This window comes from Sus scrofa, chromosome 7 (genome assembly GCF_054392235.1).
Source record: "Sus scrofa isolate SSC_HxYL_T2T_F1_AM1 chromosome 7, Sscrofa_HxYL_maternal_Yorkshire_Landrace_v2.0, whole genome shotgun sequence".
NCBI classification, from domain to species: Eukaryota; Metazoa; Chordata; class Mammalia; order Artiodactyla; family Suidae; genus Sus; species Sus scrofa.
Window position 1 is genome coordinate 61184595 of NC_139389.1, and position 19817 is coordinate 61204411.

General features: G+C 46.1%; 1 protein-coding gene across 2 annotated transcripts in view; it reads right to left on the bottom strand.

Annotated features, from left to right (window-relative positions):
• Positions 1 to 4619: 4619 nt before the first annotated feature.
• Positions 4620 to 19817, bottom strand: part of SLC28A1 (solute carrier family 28 member 1) — a 49938-nt gene continuing 34740 nt past the window's right edge. Inside the window, 7 exon segments of one of the 2 annotated variants that reach the window (NM_214112.1) lie at positions 8111 to 9231; positions 9745 to 9856; positions 10014 to 10112; positions 10867 to 10948; positions 14700 to 14897; positions 15007 to 15175; positions 17088 to 17218. In NM_214112.1, the coding sequence (NP_999277.1) occupies positions 9159 to 9231; positions 9745 to 9856; positions 10014 to 10112; positions 10867 to 10948; positions 14700 to 14897; positions 15007 to 15175; positions 17088 to 17218 (864 nt within the window). In that variant the 3' untranslated portion in view covers positions 8111 to 9158. 2 annotated transcript variants of the gene reach the window in all.

The following is a 19817-nucleotide window of genomic DNA, read 5'->3' on the forward strand; positions in this document are numbered from 1 at the left end:
CTAAGCAACAAATGTGTCACTGAAGATCAAGGAAGGAATGAAAAAATACCTAGAGATAAATGAAAATGAAACACCATGATCCAAAACCTATGGGATTCAGCAAAAGCAGCTCTTACAGGAGTTCCTGTCGTGGTGCAGCAGAAATGAATCTGACTAGAAACCATGAGGGTGTGGGTTCGATCCCTGGCCTTTCTCAGTAGGCTAAGGATCCAGCGTTGCAGTGAACTGTGGTTAGGTCGGAGACACGGCTCTGATATGGCGTTGCTGTCGCTGTGGCATAGGCTGGCAGCTGTAGCTCCAATTAGACCCCTAGACTGGGAAACTCTGTATGCCACGGATGTGGCCCTAAAATAATAAGAAAAAAAAAAAAAAGCAGTTCTTACAGTGAAGTTTATAGCAATACAATCTTGCCTCTGGAAATAAGAAACCTCTCAAATAAACAACTTAACCTATACCTAAGGTAACTAGAGAAAGAAGAACAAACAAAACTCAAAGAGAGTAGAAGGAAAGAAATCAATGATTAGAGCAGAAATAAATAGAGATGAAGAAAACAATAGAGAAGATCAATGAAACCAAAACCTGGTTCTTTGAAAAGAGCACAAAAATTGATAAATCTTTAGCCAGATTCATCAAGGAAAAAAAAAGGGAGAAGACTCAAATCAGTAAAATTAGAAATGAAAAAGGAGAATTTACAACTGACATCACAGAAATACAAAGACTCGTAAGAGACAAAGCAACTATATGCCAATAAAATGGAGAACTTATAAGAAATGGACAAATTCTTAGAAAAGTACAATCATCCAAGCCTGAACCAGGAAGAAATGGAAGAGATGAACAGACCCATTTCAAACAACTGAAACTGAAACTGTAATTTTAAAATTTCCAACAAACAAAAATCCAAGACTAGATGTTTCACAGGCAAATTCTACTTGTGAACATTAGAGAAGGGTTAACAACTATCCTTCTGAAACTATTCCAAAAAACTGCAGAGAAAGAAATACTCCCAAGCTCCTTCTATGATGCTACCATCATCCTGATACCAAAACTAGACAAAGATATCCCCAAAAAAGAAAATTATAGGCCAATATCACTGATGAACATAGATGCAAAATCCCCAGTAAGATGCTAGCAAACTGAATCCAACATCAGAATCATACATCAGGAGTTCCCACTGTGGCTCGGTGGTTACAAACACGACTAGTATCCATGAGGATGCGGGTTGGATCCCTGGCCTTGCTCAGTGGGTCAGGTATCTGGCATTGCTGTGAGCTGTGGTGTTGGTCGCAGATGCAGCTCCAATTCGACCCCTAGCCTAGGAACTTCCACATGCTGCAAGTGAAGCCCTAAAAAAAAAAAAAAAAAAAAAAAAAAGAAAAAGAATCATGCATCATGATCAAGTGGGATTTACCTGAGGGATGCAACGATTTTTAAATATACACAAATCAATCAGTAGGATATACTATATTAACAAACTGAGGCGTAAAAACCATATGATCATCTCAATAGATTCAGAAAAAGCTTTTGATAAAATTCAACATCCATTTATGATAAAAACTTTCTAGAAAGTGGGTATAGAGGGAACTATCTCAACATAAAAATGGCTATACATGACAAACCTACAACTAACATCATACTCAATGGTGAAAAGCTGAAAGCACTTCCTCTAAGATAAGGAAGAAGACAACCACTTTTATTCAGCATAGTTTTGGGAGTCCTATAAACAGCAATCAGAAAAGAAAAAGAAATAAAAGGAATCAAAATTAGAAAATAAGAAGTAAAACTGTCATTGTTTGCAAATGAATGATGTTATACATAGAAAATCCTAAAGATACTACCAGAAAGCTGCTAGAGCTCATCAATGAATTTGGTAAAGTTACAGGGTACAAAATTAACACACAGAAATCTCTTGCATTTCTAAATACTAACAATGAAAGACCAGAAAAAGAAATTAAGGAAAAAAATTCCATTTACCATCACATCAAAAAGAATAGAATACCTAGGAATAAACCTACCTCAGGATACAAAAGACCTGTACTCTGAAAACTATAAGATGCTGATGAAAGAAAGCAAAGATGACACAGATGGAAAGATATACCATGTTCTTGGATTAGAAGAATCAATATTGTCAAAATGAGTATACTACCCAAGGCAATCTACAATTTCAATGAAATTCCTATCAAATTACCAATAGCAAATTTGTATGGAAACTAAAAGACCCCAAATAGCCAAAGCAATTTTGATAAAGAAAAACAGAGCTGGAGGAATCAGGCTCCCTGACCTCAGATGATACTACCAAGCTTCAATCATCAAAAGAGAAAGGTACTGGCACAAGACAAAAATATAGATCAATGGAACAAGATGGAAAGCCCAGAAGTAAACCCACACACCTGTGGTCAATTAATCTATGAAAAAGGAGGCAAGAATATCCAACGCAGAAAAGACAGTCTCTTCATTAAGTGGTGGTGGGAAAACTGGACAGTTACATGTTAAAGAATGAAATTAGAACATTCTGTAACATCATACACAAAATAAACTAAAAATGGATTAAAGACCTAAATGTAAGACTGAATACAGAAGTTCCTGTAATGGCTCAGTAGTAACAAACCTGTCTAGTATCCATGAGGATGTGGGTTTGATTCCTGGTCTCACTCAGTGGGTTAAGGATCTGGCATTGAGGTGAGCTGTGGTGTAGGTCACAGACACGCTCAGAACATGTGTTGCTGTGGCTGTAGCTGTAGCGTAGGTTGGCAGCTACAGCTCCAATTTGACCCCTAGCCTGGGAAATTCCATATGCTGCAGGTACAGCCCTAAAAAAAAAGAAAGAAAGAAAGAAAGAAAAAAGACACACATACACAAAAAAAGACTGAATACCGTAAAACTCCTAGAAGAAGACACAGGCAGAACACTCAAGGAAGGTGCAGCAATATCTTTTTGGATCCACCTCTTAGAATAATGAAAATGAAAACAAAAATAAACATTTGAGACCTAATTAACCTTACAAGCTTTCGCACAGCTTTTTTTTTTTTTTTTTTTTTTTTTTTTTTTTTTGCCATTTCTAGGGCCACTCCTGAGGCATGTGGAGGTTCCCAGCCTAGGGGTCTAATCGGAGCTGTAGCTGCTGGCCTACACCAGAGCCATAGCAACATGGGATCTGAGCCGAGACTGCAACCTACACCACAGCTCACAGCAATGCCGGATCCTTAACCCACTGAGCGAGGCCAGGGATCAAACCCTCAACGTCATGGTTCCTAGTCGGATTTGTTAACCACTGAGCCATGATGGGAACTCCTGTACAGCTTTTACAAAATGAAAAGACAACCCACAGAATAGTAGAAAATATTTGCAAATGATGCACTGACAAGGAATTAGTCTCCAAAATACACAAACAGGTCATGCAGCTCAATATCAAAAACAAATAAACAAACAAATAAAAAAATGTCCAGAAGATCTAAATAGACATTTCTCCAAAGAAGACATACATACTGGAGTTCCAGTCATGGCACAGTGGAAACAAATCTGACTAGGAACCATGAGATTGTGGGTTCAACCCCTAGCCTTGTTCAGTGGGTTAAGGATCCAGTGTTGCTGTGAGCTGTGGTGTAGGTCACAGACTTGCCTCAGATCTGGCATTGCTGTGGCTGTGCCATAGGCCAGCAGCCATAGCTCTGATTAGACCCCTAGCCTGGGAACCTCCATATGCCACAGGTGTGGCCCTAAACAAAGCAAAAAAAGACAAAAAAACAAAAAACAAAAAACAGACATATACTTATAAATGGCAAAAAAGCACATGAAAAGATGCTCAACATCATTAATTATTAGAGAAATGTAAATCAAAACTATAATGAGGTATTAGCTCACACCAGTCAGAATGGCCATCATCAAAAAGTCTACAAACAATAAATGCTATAGAGATGTGGAGAAAAGAGAATCCTACTACACTCTTAATAGGAATGTACTATGGATAACAGTATGGAGTTCCATAAAAAAATAGAACTATCATATGATCCAGCAACCCCACTGCTGGGCATCTATCCAGAGAAAACTGTAATTTAACATATACACACTACAATGTTCACTGCAGCACTATTTATAAGAGCCAGGACATGGAAGCAACCTAAATGTCCATTGACATAGGAATGAATAGAGGTGGTACATCCATACAATGGAATATTACTCAGCCATAAAAAAAGAATAAAATAATGCCATTTGCAAAAACATGGATGGACCTAGAGATTATCATACACAGTAAGTCAGACAAAGACAAATGTCATATGATATCACTTATATGCAGAATCTTTAAAAATGATACAAATAAACTTATTTATAAAACAGAAACAGACTCACAGACTTTAAAACCAAACTTATAGTTACCAAAAGGGAAAGGCGTGGGGGGGGATAAATTAGGAATTCCCCCCATCATACATAAAGTAGGTAAACAACATGGACTTACAATATAGCACAGGGAACTCTACTCAGTATTCTATAATAACCTATATGGGAAAAGAATCTGAAAAAGAACAGATATGTGTATTATAACGATCAATTTGCTGTACATCTGAAACTAACACATTGTAAATAACTATACTCTAATATAAAATAAAAATTAAGAGAGAAAAGAATTGAGGCTTGTACGTCATATACTTTTATTATTATTTTCTCAGTAATTCACTTGTATTGTCTTTTATACAAATATTGGTCCAGGACAAACTGGGGTGGGGGGAGTAGTCTTCGGCACAGAGAGAGGACCCCACTGGGTGAGGCCTCACGTAGGCTTCTGCTCACCCACGCCTCATGTGCCCCTTGCTCCCAGACATGAAAGTGAGGCCTGGGCTCACCAAGGGGCTGCTCTCCCGGCCTCACCCCACTGCGCTCATGGCTGTGATCTCTCCTGAAGGCCATACTGTTCTAACCCCCGCTCCAGGGCAGGACAGCCCCTCTGTGCCGCCCAGGGGCAGCACTCTCTGGCTGCTCTGAACCTTTCTGCAGTCAATTCCATGGGCAGCCACAGCCAGTCCTGCCTGGGAAAGGTCTGCTCTCACCAGGCTCTGGGCATCCAGGCCTTTCAATTCCTTTTGCTGGTCAGCAGGCACATGCAGGGGGCAGCAGAGGGCAGCAGGAGGGGGACAGGAGTCTCGAATCCAGAAAGGGCTTTCAGTGTTGACTTTTACTGGTCTCTCCAAATGAGGTCATTCATATAGCCATGTGACTAAAAGGCCACCCCACCAGGACTTAAAGTGAGAAGTAGATCTTGTATATCATGCAAGATTGTTACCATGCTAAATATAGAAGAACACAGAATCTACATATTTCAAGAAACCTAATTTATGCAAAAGCATGTGATCACATTTAAATATTTGATATTAATAAACATGGCTTTATTGCTGTTGTGTATTTATTTTGGTCCAGGCCCATGTCATTTGGAAGTTCCTGGGCTGCTGCAGTGACAACATTGGATATTCAACCTGCTGTGCCACAAGGGAATTCCTAAAAATGGCTTTTTAAATTACTGAATTGGGCTTTAACTGGAAAAAAAATTCTGTCTTGAGGTTGTGGATAACCTGATACCACAGTGAATTCCGTGTTAAAATATACGACAATTTAAATGGTAATTTGTATAGTCCAATTTTGGGTATTACACTCCCTCTCTAATACACTAAGAATCTCAAAAAATGCCATTGACCAGGTCACCTACGGATGCCTAACAAGTCCTGCTGGAGTCACTTTCCTCTTCCCTCCTCTCAAAGGATCCTTTCTAGGAGCCACCTCCGCCCAGTCTCTGTTGTGGCTTCCCTTCCCAGCTGACCCTCTTCTTGAAGGAAACTTCCAGTTCTTTAGCTCATTTCAGGGTCTGGTTCACTGCTGCCCCCCTGCTAGCTCAGAGTCTGCAACATAGTAGGTGTTACAGACTGAATTGTGCTGCCTCCCCCACCCGCCAACTTGTATGTTGAAGCTCCAATGCCCAATGTGATGGTATCAGGAGATGCGCCTTTGGGAATAGAAGTAAGGTTAGATCAAGTCATGAGGGTTGCGCTCCTGTGATGGGTGGGATTAGTGCCTTTATAAAAAGAAATATTAGAGAGTGTCTGTCTCTCTGTCATGAGAAGACACAGCAAGTGGCCGTCTCTAAGCCAGGAAGAGAGACCTCACCATAAACTGACTCTACTGGCACCTTAATCTTGGACCTCTAGCCTCTAAAACTATGACAAAATAAATTGTGTTGTTGAAGCTACCCAGTCTATGGTATTTTGTTATGGCAGCCCAAGTCGACTAATATAGTAGGTATTTGGTATATGTTCCTTACATATAAACAAATAATACATTAACCTGGAGTGGACAAACCACTTACAAAGGCTTCATTCTTTGCAAGGAATCCCTCTCTGCTTTAACCACTTTTGATTTCTAGAGTCTTTCTCAAAAACTTCAGACCTTCCTGGGCCAGTGATGCAAAATCAATAGGAGTTTGGGTCCTTAGGATCTGTTTCTTCACAAAGGAGTGGCAAATAATTTTCTCTTGAATTTCTGACCTTGAATCACTTGGTGATGGGCTCATCCAGCCCTGAGCTAATATGGATTCTGAAGCCCCTTCTGGATTCAATGCAAGGAATGCTGTGATTGATTAGCAATGCCTGTCATGGCTGGGGGAGGGGTGAGTGGAGGCATCTGTGCCAATCCTGACTCAGAAGCTGATGCTTAGGCTGCAGTTAAGCTCAGACATCTAGTACCAGCACCAGCGCCTTCTCTCAGTAGCACATTTTTGTAATCCTACCCTCAAGGGGCTCCCAACTTCTGCAGGTACAAGAAGAGGAAGAAGGAACACAGTGGGTGGAGAAAATGAGAGTCTGCTACTCAGATAACCAAAAAGACTGTAATTCTGTGCCTGTCCCCTGGATCAGAACAGCTCTTGAGCTGAAAGCAATTTGTATTGTATAGCATGGCATGCGTGCTGGTGGCTCTGAGAGCAGCTGCAATTCAATTCCACCTACATTTATTAACACTTTTATGGGCCCAGAACTATGCTGAGTCCTGTGTTCAAGGGGCTTACAGTCTTCCAGGGAATGAAACTGACCAGGTGATGAATGTACAGGTGTCCAGGGAAGGAGGGAGGGGTGAGCCCTCAGGTGGCTCCATGACCTAACAGGGAAGGCAGCAGCGTCCAATATCAGGAGACAGCTGTGCAGTCCACATCAGGAGGGTGTCCTGTGACAGCTCGAGGGGATTTGAGGCAGGGATAGGAGCTGATGGAGGGCTGCAAAGAGCAAGGCAGGAGCCTAGCCAGGGGGTATGGGAGTCAGGCAAAACTCTGCTCCACAGAGCTAAGGGGAAGGACTCAGGCCCTGAGAACAGGGACCCAGGGCCAGCCTGTGGGGGCCACAAGGAGCAAGGCCAGTGCCCAGTGGAACCCAAATCCTTGACAAATCAGGGTAACAGCTGAACAGACCCTGTATCCCCTGTGCTTTGGGCCAGGCCCCAACAGGGAAGCCTGATCGGACAGAGGTGAGTGCGAGAACAGGGGTTCGGGGGCCACTGTGGCAGGGGCTCTGCAAGTCACTGCAGCCAGAACTGCTGGGAAATGGGGATGGAGGTGGCAGCAGCAGCCTAGGCAAAAGCGGGGAGGGGAGGGCATGCTGGGTGATGGGAACTCCGGAAACGAAGACTCAGGGCAGAGGAAACACCCCAGACGCCTGACCTACTGGAGCAGAGGGACTGTGCTGGAGACAAACGGCAGGGAGAGGGGTAAGGACAAGTCTCACAACAGAGTTCCTTGACTGCTAACAGCCTAGCAGGGAGATTTCATACCACAGCTAATGGAACTGGGTAGCAGGGTTCAAGTCCAGCCTCTTCCCCTTCCCGGCTGTGCCACTTTGGGCAAGTTACTTAACCTCTCAGGGACTCTGATTCCTCAACTAGGGATAATAATAGTACCTGCCTCGCAGGGTTGTTGTAAGGATTGAGTTAGAAAGTGTGAAGCACTAAGAATGGCGTCAGACACATGGCACTACATAAACATTTGCAAGTGTCATGCAGAGTAAAGCAGTTTGACACTAACCAATGTTTCCAAATTGTTCTCCACAGAGTCCTCAACTAAGAGATACTTCCATCAAAAAGATTCTTTTTTTTTTTTGGTCTTTTTGCCTTTTCTAGGGCCGCTTCCCACGGCATATGGAGGTTCCCAGGCTAGGGGTCTAATCGGAGCTGTAGCCACCGGCCTACACCACAGCCACAGCAATTGGGGATCCGAGCCGCGTCTGCAACCTTCACCACAGCTCATGGCAATGCCAGATCCTTAACCCACTGAACAAGGCCAGGGATCAAACCTGCGACCTCATGGTTCCTAGTCAGATTCGTTAACCACTGCACCACGACGGGAACTCCCCATCAAAAAGATTCTTATGGCCAAATTTGGAAACTGTCTCCTATCATATCCACATCAAGCTCTAATAAGTCCATAGTGAAAAACAAAAAGCAAATAAACAACCCCCCTAACTTTATTTAGCCCAGTGTTTCCCAAACCTAGTGGATGATGGATACTTCCACAGGTCTTGCGGGACACCAGTCTGGGAAGTGCTTTGGGGGAGGGCAGTGTGGAGTCTCTGAGAGGGGAGGAAGGGTCTCCAGGAAAAGCTGTCAGGCAGGAGTTAAGCCACAGCCAGATTTCAGTGACCAGAGAGGAGGAGGGAAGGAGGCAGCTGAAATGCCCGGCTAAGGGTGCTGAGCAGAAGGAAAGGGCCAGTGTGAGAGACCCAAGGTGGGGAGGAGGGAGGGTGGGGAGAGCAGGCTGCTGTTTGGGCATAGAGGGAAGAAGAGGCAGAGGTGACTCTGAGAATTCACATTTTGGGAGGTAGGGGCTGGAGAACAGAAGCGGGTGAGGAGTGGGGGGCACAGCTCATGGCAACGCCAGATCCTTAACCCACTGAGTGAGGCCGGGGATCAAACCCACAGCCTCATGGTTCCTAGTCAGATTCCTTTCTGCTGTGCCATGACAGGAACTCCCCTCACTCACTTATATACTCTGCCCATTCTCCCCATGAGTCTTCTCAATCTGAGGTAAGTCCAAGCCTGGTGGCTTCCCCAAGGGGGAGGCTGGTGAGAGAAAGATGGGGACAGCTGTTTCCAAGGAAAGAAAAGCCCCCTGAAGGCACACAGATGTCCTGTCCCTGCTATACACAGATCGTGTGATTGTAAAATCGACAGCAGTTGTCCAGGGCCTCTGGGCTGAACTCCAGGCTGGTGCTGAAAAGAAGCAAAGGCTGTAGTCTGAGCTCCAGGCCTGACTGTGCTGGCCACTAATGGCTGTGCACCTTTGGGAAAGCTGCTTCTTGTCTCTGGTCCAAACTTCCTCTCCAAGTCTGATCCCCAAGCCCCCACATCCTCCTCCCTTGGTCACATCAGCCATGGCCACAACATTTCTCTCTTCCTTCCTTCCATCCTTCTCTGTCTGTCTTTTTATGGCCGCACCAGCAGTATATGGAGGTGCCCAGGCCAGGGGTTGAATCAGCTGTAGCCGCCGGCCTACACCACAGCTCATGGCAACGCCAGATCCTTAACCCACTGAGCGAGGCCAGGGATCAAACCCACATTCTCATGGATACTAGTCGGGTTTGTTAACCGCTGATCCACAGCAGAAACTCCATGGCCACAACATTTTTATCCTCGGCCCTGGTGCCAAAGGCATCCCTCAGGTACTCAGGCCTTCTGCGCCACATCACTGTTGGTGCTCCCTGGCCCCGCCACCCAGGCCCTCACCTCTGGAAGAACTGGCGGCAGCACTGGTACACTTCAAAGCTGCTGCTGCTGAGGGTCGTGTTCAGGAAGGACACACAGTCAACCTCAGCCCCCCTGGGCACGTAGAGGATCCCTGTGCAGGGAAAGCAGCTGGTGGGCAGGGCCCATCTGCCTCCTGCCCCCCAACCCGGATCAAGGCCTTCTGGAGAAGCCAGAACCTTGGTGCCCTGGATCAGGGCCAGCTAGAGAATCAGGGCTCTGAGTCCGGAGCTTGCCAGGCCCGCACTCACCTGCCACACAAGCGTTCACCAGGGACACACAGGCCCCGGTGCAGAGTGCCCGGAGCACAATCTGGGAGAAGTCGCCCTTCCGCTGCGGGACCATGGAGGCTGCAAGAGAACAGGAGTGCCAAGGGCCAGGACCTCGCATGCTTTTCTGCCTCCAGCCACATCTGCTGATCCCTCTTCCTCTTCCGGGTGGCCAGAGGGACAGACATTATCCTTCTGACACTCGTTAGGTTTGGGAATCCTCCTTGGCCTGATGTGGGCCCCTAAGTAGCACTCCACACCTCCCGCAGGCCATCAGCGGCAGGTGTGGGAATAGAAGGTGAGTTTGGAGTCAGGCAGACCTGGGATTAGACACAGGTTCAGCCAATTATTAGCTGAGTAACTTGGGCCATGATTTCGCTTTTCCAAGGCTTAATTTCCTTCTCTGTAAAACAGGATGGTTAAACCACCAGGCCAGACACTGCAAGGGTTGGAAGTGTTTTCCTGTGAAGAGCTGAGAGCTGTGCAGAGCCTCCCTTCCTAGGCCCCACCAGGCCTGCCTGTCCACTGTGGGTTCAGGAACTGGCAAGACAAAGCTTGAGGGGGAAGGTCAGCACCTCAGCCCCCATCCCTCCCCAGAGCCCAGATCCAGGCTTGGCCTGCAAGGCCAAGGTGCTAACTTCCTGGGCTAAGCAGCTGAGAAATCATGAAATTCCAGGCTGGGAGGAAGCTCCACGGCTGTCTGGTTGAGGGTCTGCCTTAGACTAATGGGAGAACTGAGGCCCACAGACCCCCCGGGATGTTGTTGTAGAGCCAGGACTGGAGTCCACCCCTGACTCTCCAGGATGCTGGGGAGGCCCCCCCACAGCACACTTACTCAGGCCGCCCAGCATGATCCCAATGGAGCTGAAGTTGGCAAATCCACAGAGGGCGTACGTTGTGAGGATTTCTGCTCTGACCTGAGAAGACAGAGGGTGAGTGGGGAGGAGCTTCCCTCAGATGGAATGGCTGAGCCCCCCACACCACGCAGGCTCCCCGGCCTTCATTTCACCTGCTTCCCATGTGTCTTCGACCGTGGAAGCTCTTTTCTTGGTGCTGCCCCTTCCCAGGCCTTGCGCGCTCACCACTAAGTCAGCTCAAACTGCACCAGCTCACAAACATAGTCTCCCTCTCCTCTGTCCTTGAACTCCTTATCTTTTTTTTTTTTTTTTTTTTTTTTTGCTTTTTAAGGCCACACCCATGGCATATGGAGGTTCCCAGGCTAGGGGTCTAATTGGAGCTACAGCTGCCGGCCTGCACCACAGCCACAGCCACACAGGATCTGAGCCACATCTGCCACCTACACCAGAGCTCACAGCAATGCCAGATCCTTAACCCACTGAGCGAGGCCAGGGATCAAACCTGCATCCTCATGGATACTAGTCGGGTTTGTTTCTGCTATGCCACAGTGGGAACTCGGAATCTCCTTATCTTAATCAGCAGTCTTTCTGGGTATGAGTCCGGCTGGCCCAGCCCTCTCACTTTGGCTCTGCCAAGCTCTGTGCCCAGTGGCCTGGGGGTGAACGGCTCTTCCAGATGTGCTGCAGTCCTGGGCTTCTGTTTACCAACAGTGCTTTCAGACTGAGGCCCTCCGAGGGAGACTGGCAGAGACAGTGCTGGATTTGGAGCCCAATCAACTTGAGTTCCAGGCTTGTCTAGGCCTATTTTCCGGCTGAGCAAGTCAGTAGCCTCCTTAAGTTTCAGTTTCTCCATCAGGAATGTGGGAATCATAGTACCTGTCTAGAATGTGAAGAATAATAATACCTGCCTGGAAGGATCATAAAATGTATAGCAGGTGATAGGCACGGGATAGGTATTTAAGCAAGGTGATTCTCCTTCCCTTTTGCTCTAAGCAATTATGTCATTTCTTAAAGAGAAGGGTTAAGAGCCAAAACAGAACAATTTGGGGGAAAAAATTGGCTTTTAGATGCATAACTCATACCATATAAAAAACTAATTCTAGGTCATTGAAGCAGATAAATATTAATATTTTAAACATCAAATAAAGAAACGAACCAGACATATCCATGAGGACTCGGGTTCGAACCCCAGCCTCGCTCAGTGAGTTAAGGATTGCTGTGAGCTGTGGTGTAGGTTGCATCTGGCATTGCTGTGGCTATGGTGTAGGCCTGCAGTTGCAGCTCCATTTCAAACCCTAGCCTGGGAATTTCCACATGCTGTGGTTGCAGCCCTAAACCTCCCCCCCAAATTGTTACTGTTACAAAATAGTATTATTACATTTTGGAGAGGAACAAACTGAGGCTCATAGAAGTAACAGATGAGGTTCACACAGCAAAAAGGCAGCTGTGTCAGAATTTGAATTCAGTTTTGTCTGACTCCAAAGAGCACAATTTTAACTACTTCACTATATTATTTCAAGAATTCCACCATTACCAAATTTTTGGACAGGAGATAACTTTCTAAACTTAGAAATAATAGAAGAAATGCAAAGATTTGGTGTAAATTTGGTGTTAAAAGAAAAATCCCTGAATACAGAATGAAGGGGGAGTGGAGTAGAGATTAGGAAAAATATACGTGGGAAATGTAACAGAAAAGGGTTAATATCTTTATAACATGCAGAGTTTACATAAACTGATGGAAAAACATTAAAGTATCTGCATCCTGCTTGCCTACAATCGCCCTCTAGCAGCAGCCCAAGTAATCTCAGAATGTAAAATGTCAAATCTTCAGTAACTTCCTACTGCTCCTTGGCCTGTGCCACTCTCTTACCATTGCCACCTGTTTGAACTGGACTCCTCTCAGTTCTCCAAACAAGTGCTTTTCAACCTCAGGGCCTTTGCATGTGTCTCTTTTTTTGCTTGGAATGCTCTTCCCAACTTCTCCTGGTCCCTTTTTCTCCTTCCAAGTCTTAGGCCAACTATCACACCTCAGGGAGGCCTTTTCTGACCATTCCAGTCAAGGAAGACACCCCTTCCTTGTTTCCTTCATTTCCTTCATAGAATTTAACCATTCATTGTTTTAAAACATTTTTTTCTAATGGTTGCACCCAAGGCATATGGAAGTTCTCTTGCTAGGGATTAAATCTGAGCTGCAGCTGAGGCAATGCCAGATAGTTCACCCACTGCACTGGGCAGGGGATTGAACCTGTGCCTCTGTAGTGAAGTGAGCTACTGCAGTGGGATTCTTGTTTTGTTTTGCTTTGTTTTAGGGCATGCACCCCTGGCATATGGAAATTCCCAGGCTAGGGGTCGAGTTGCAGTTGCAGCTGTCAGCCTATGCCACAGCCACAGACATGCCAGCAGTTCCATGACAGCAGGGACCATGCTTATCTAGTTTGCCTTTTTACCCCTGATACTTTTATCCCTCATACCTTGGCACCTCAGAGGTCTCATCAAATATTTACTAAGGGAATAAAGTTCATTTTCAAAGATCCTGAAGGCACATACCACCCACTGTCTCTAGAGGAGAGAGGGACACTGGAGCTAAGCATGACAAGTTGGGGGAAATCTGGGCTTTTTACTCTACACAGGAAAAACAAATTAAAACAATGGGTTATTATTTGCACATTAAAGTGGAAAAGGTGTTTTTGTTTTTTTATAAGAGGCTACTCAGTTCTGCTCAGTGAGTGGTGAAATCAGGGCTCACAGGCGCAGCTGGGGTGGGTTCAGTTGCTATAACCCTTTGGGAAAGTTACTGGCAGCAACCGCATGAGAACTCACGCCATGTGACTCAGTCATCCCACATCTGGGAAAGCTCCCGAGGAAATGATCCGAGAGGAGGGAAAAGTTCTAGGCAAAAAGCTATTCATTTCAGCGTTGTGTATAATAGCCAAATAATGGAATTATATTATCTTTATATTCATTGGAATTACAATTACTTATAGATTATAATAGCTGCTATTTGGGAATGATGAGATGGTAATTTTTTTCTTTCTCAATCATGTTATATACAGCTGTGGGTTTTTTTTAGAGAATTGTATTTTAGAAAGTTTTTGGAGTAGTTTTTTTTCAAGTCTTTTTTTTTTTTTTTTTTTTTTGCTTTTTCAGGGCTGCACCTGTAGCATATGGAAGTTCCCAGGCTAGGGGTCAAATCAGAGCTGTCACTGCTGGCCTATACCAGAGCCACAGCAATGAGTGATCCAAGCTGCGTCTGCAACCTACACAGACCTGGCAATGCCAGATTCTTAACCCACTGAACAAGGTCAGGGATCGAACCCTTCGTCCTAGTGGATACTAGTTGGGTTCGTTAACTGCTGAGCCCAGTTAGCAGTTAATGGGAACTCCTTTAATAAGTCTTAACAGAACCAACCAACTCCTGAACTGAATCCAATATATTGCCAGGGAATGTGGTGGTGAGGTCTCCCTGTACCACTCTCTTAGCTCATTGGATGCTCACATCTGTTCTTTTGGGGTGAGCGTGGCAGGTACCACACCAGTTTTTCCAACAGAAGAGACAAGGTGGAGAGGCTGGCTCAAGGCCACACGGGATGGTGCCGGTCTATAGTTGGCGCTCAGACACCTCCAACAGGGCCCTTTCTTGCATCTCAATCTCCTAAGAGGCCTTGAGAAAAATGGCAGCAAAGCCTAAGGCTGTCTTGTTGCCCAGGGCTGTGGGATGTGGGAGGTGGAGTGCCACCTCAGTGTGTTTCAGCTGGGCCCAAGGGAGCAGCTATATCACACCCTGCCACAGGGAGGGGACGGGGACACTCACAGAGATCCACTGCTTCCTGGAGCCGACCCACTCCTCAGCCCCTGCGAGGCGGCGCTGCTTGTACCCGGAGAGCTCCTGATATGCCACAAACTCGTTCAGAAACAGCTTCATCCCCAGCAGCTCAGCCACCACTGGGCAGTCCTCCCAGGCCACACCCATCAAGAAGGCCACAGGCCGCAAGACGTAGGAGCAGATGAGCTGAGGCACAAGACAAGAAGAGCTGCTGGGACTGGACTTGGCAGGGGCTCTGCAGGTGTCCACCCACCATCAGCCACCAAGCAGGCCAAGTGGGCAGACGGAACTGTACCTGGAAGCTGAGCCCCTGGACATCCACCATGTCTCCCAGCCAGGAGAGGGCAGCATTGATGAAGGCTAGCACAGCCAGGAAGGCAATCAGGTTGGCTGCGATGTTGGTCACCACCCTCACGGACATGGCAGCCCCACTGCTAGCTGCTTCTAAGAGGTTCTGAGCATCTCTGTTGATGGGATCAAGAGCCATCGTGATTGGTCCATCCCCAAAGGAAGCAGAGCTCCCCATGCTAAAGTTTCAAAGAGGAACCTTGAACAGAGTGTTCCAGAGCCAGTGGTCCTTGTTTTTACACTGAGACAAGAGAGAGGAAGGGGCTAGTCCAAACGCTAGGGTAAGACCCAGATTCTGGGAGTTCCCTGGTGGCCTAGCTGGGCCTAAGTTGTCACTGCTGTGGCTCAGGTCACTGCTAAGGTGAGGGTTTGATCCCTGGCCCAGGTACTTCCACAGCTTCGGGCATGGCCAAAAAACAAATAAACAAAAAAAACAAAGACCCGGACTCATAGCACAGATGCTGCCCAGACAGAAACTGATAGCCACACATGAATTTTGAACATTTGAAAAGAGGCTAATCTGAATTGAGATGTGTTGCAAGGATACACACCAGATTTCAGAGGTTTAGTACGAAAAAATTAATGTGGGAGTTCCCATCATGGCTCAGCGGAAATGAATCCAACTAGGAACCATGAGGTTGCGGGTTCGATCCCTGGCCTCGCTCAGTGGGTTAAGGATCTGGCATTGCCATGAGCTATGGTGTAGGTCACAGACATAGCTTGAATCCCATGTTCCTGTGGCTGTGGCATAGGTTGGCAGCTGTAGTTCTGATGTGACCCCTAGCCTGGGAAACTCCATATGCCGCGAGTGTTGCCCTAAAAAGCAAAAAAAAAAAAATTATTATTATTAATAATAATATAATGTAAAATATCTTAATAATTTTATATTTATTACATATTAAAATGACAATATTTTGGGTATAGTGAGTCAAGAAAAACTTTTATCAAAATCACCTTTCTTTTTATTTTTTTCTTTTTATTTTTTTTGCTTTTTAGGGCCTCACTTGAGGCCTATGAAAGTTCCCAGGCTATGGGTCAAATCAGAGCTATAGCTGCTGGCCTATGACACAGCCACAGCAACGTGGCATACAAGCTGTGTCTGTGACCTACACCACAACTCACAGCAATGCCAGACTCTTCACCCACTAAGCAGCCAGCAATCGAACCCACGTCCTCATGAATACTAGTCGTGTTCATTACCACTGAGCCACCACGGGAACTCCTCTTTACTTTTTAAAAGATGGTTACTAGGAGTTCTCCTGTGGTGCAGCAGACTAAGGGTCCAGCATTGTCACTGCAAGTGGCTCAGGTTACTGCTGTGACACAGGTTTGATCCCTTGCAGGAGAACTTCCACATGCCACAGGCATGGCCAAAAAATAAAAAATAAAAATAAAATAAAATAGAAAAAAGATGATTATAGAAAATTAGAAAATTTTAAATTATGGGTATGACTCACATTATCTTCTCTATGGCAGGGTTGCTCTAGACTTTCAGGAAGATGTGAAGTTGAGGCTGCCCATTGAATCCCCAAGCACATGTGTCAAAAGTAGTGTATTTCCACATTTTTTTAAGGATTAAGTGTTACACAAAATTTGCTGAGACAATGATGAAGAGAGGTTAGGAGGTGAATAAAATCAAGGACAGTTTCAATATGTCAATGTGATTGACACCGGGGGTCAAAACACAAAGGTATGCAGAGATGGTGGCATGGAGCTTTTTTTCACAACTCTTCTCAACACACACACACACACACACACACACACACACACACACACACACCAGACACATCCCCAAGAATCAGGTCACTCTCCAAAGACTAGTTCATGTTTCTTGCTGGTCAGAGCCTGGAAAATATGATGCAAGAACTGGAATCTGGGTTTTTAAAGGGAGGCCAACAACCAGGGCAGTGAGAGGGGAGGTGGCCTGGGCATGGAGGAAGATGGGGATGGGCAGAGAAACTGGGACCTACTGCTGCCCCCCCACCCCCGTCCTCCTCCCTTCTCTGTAGGCTCTCCTGCTGTGCTCACCCGTAGGTCAGTTTCACTCCTTCCTCCCTCTTAAACTTTGACTCCTCCACCTCTGGGTAGACCAGCTTGGAGAGGGCTAAGGCACAAGGGGCGGCCATCACCGAGGCAGCAATCAAGGAGGCGGCATCGATCTGCAAGAGCGAGAATGAGGGTTATGGAGAGACAGCAGAGGAAGTGAGGAGCCAAGAAGTGTGGCCCAGGCAGGGGGACATGGTACTCCACTCCACTGGTGTGTCCTCATCACTGGTACGGCTCTCAACATTATGGATAATAATAACATCTTTTATGTACAGAGGGTAACAGGCTGCGTGCACAGAAACTTCTATCTCCCCATAGTACTTCTTCTGGAAGTTAGGGCAAATTTCCTTATCCCATTTGATGGACAGAGAAACTGAAGCCTCCAAGGGTTAAATATGACTTGCCCAAGATAAAAGAAGAGAGGGAATTAGACGCATCATGTCTTTTGGCTCCAAGTTCAAGGTTCTTCCTTCCCTTCCAGGCTGTCTCTCTTTGACCACTCATCTGAGGGCTGGTTCATCATTGGTTTGTGATGACATCAGACAAAGTTCACAGAATCTGAGAGTTGGGTGGATCCAAGGTGTGACCTAATTTGACCTCGTAGTGAAGGAATGTCCTTCCTCTGTAGGATTCCCTCCTTGAATGCTTACGGTGACAGGGAACTCACTACTTCAAGACAGCCCACTATATCCCCTCTTGCAGTCAAAGAGCTATTTCTAAGGAAATCTGCCTCCTTTGGCCCTGGGTCTGCCTCCTGGAGCTACGCTATAGAAACCTTCCCAGCAAGATGACAGAGCAACCAGAGCCCCTGGGATCCTCTTGTCCTGAATTTGTACCCTCACTGTGGTCCCAAACCCTTGGCTTCCCAGTTCTCTTCACAGAGATGGAACACTTTTTCACCGCTATGTTATTTACCAGATGGGAAAATTAGAACCAAGCCAAACATCTAACAATGGGGGAATGGCTAAACACTGTCAAGCTGCCATCAAAAACGATGGTTACCAAGGCTTTGCAATAACGTGGAAAAAAGCCCACAAACTTGTATATAGAGCACAACCACAATGATGGGGATGAAAACAAACTCCACAACTATGCATGAAAAGAAGGTCAGAAACACACCAAAATGTCAACCAGTTGGTTGTCTCCGGCTAGTGGGGCCAGAATGATTTTCTTTTCCTTCTTGGCTGCGACATGCAGTGGCTTGATGTGGGATTTCAGATCTCAGTTCCCAGACCAGGGAATAAACCGGGCCTGCGGGAGTGAAAGTGGATTCCTAACCACTAGGCCACCAGGGAACTCCAGAGTGATTTTCCTTTCTTTCAGATGTTTTTGTGTGTTTCTAAATGTCCATGATGGTATACATTGCTTTTATTTTATTTTTTATTGTCTTTTTACCTTTTAGGGCCCCACCTGTGGCATATGGAGGTTCCAGGCTAGGGCTCTAATCGGAGCTACAGCTGCTGGCCTACGCCACAGCCAAAGCAACACCAGATCCGAGCCACGTCTGCAACCCACACCACAGCTTGCAGCAACGATGGATCATTAACCCACTGAGTGAGGCCAGGGATTGAACCCGCAACCTCATGGTTCCTAGTCGGATTCATTTCTGCTGTGCCACAACGGGAACTCCTACATGGCTTTTAAAAACAGAAAAGTAAAATAGACTTCTTCTTGTTAAGGTTTGTAACAAATCAAAGGCAGCTCTTAATTTTTATATAAAAAAGGAACAAAAGGAGGGGTCATGTAGCTTAGCAACACTAAGCTACATGTTCAGGCTAATAAAAGCAGAGGACCAAAGAAGCCCATGAAATACCAGGAACTGCTGAAGGGGACCAGGCCTTAGAGACCTTCTGAGGCTCTGAAACCCATATAGTATCCTTACTCTTTTTTTTTTTTTTATTTCATCCATGGTGAATGGAAGTTCCTGGGCCAGGGACTGAAACTGCACCACAGCAACAACAGCAGCAACCCAAGCAGCTGCAGTGACAACACTGGATCCTTAACCCACTGTGCCACAGAACTCCCTTCTTCTTTTAAAACCCCTTTGTTTCCTTTCAGTGCTAAACAGAAACCCCAGATGTGCACTGGCACCCACCTCCCATGTGCCCCCATCGCAGGCACTGGAGGCACAGGTCCTGCTCCTTGCGGGAATAGCCAGCCTCAGGCAGATGTCCGCTCTGGGCTTTCTGGGCTGGGCTTTGGGATTTTGCTGGCTTCTTCCTTGGCTCCCAAGCTCCAGTGGGCACAATAAACACTGACCCTGGAATCTTGGGCTTTTCCCTCCACCAGCCAGGACCCTTTCCCCTCCTTCAGCTTAGAGGTTACATCTGGTTTGTCAACTCAGTGGAGTCTCGGCAGGAACACATACTGCAGTTGCCCCACTCTTGGACATTGCCCTTTGAGTGGGCCAGTTGTGGCCACAGCCTCAAATGCCCGAGGTGGTCATTTCTGCTCATCTTGGAAAGGGCTGAGTCCTGCAGGGCAGGGCTGTCTGGGGCACTGGGTCAGCGATTCCTCAAGCCAGCGACTCCTCAAGCATCCAGGACCCACTCCCGCCCAAGACCTTCCTCTCTCTACCCAAAGGGTTCCCATGTAAAGAGACAGAGAGGGTCTGAGCCCCTCATTTGAATGTTCAAAAATATCTTTACCAAGAAAGCTAGAAACCCAGACAATTACATAGCATAAAACGAGCCAGTTTTAAAAGGATGGATT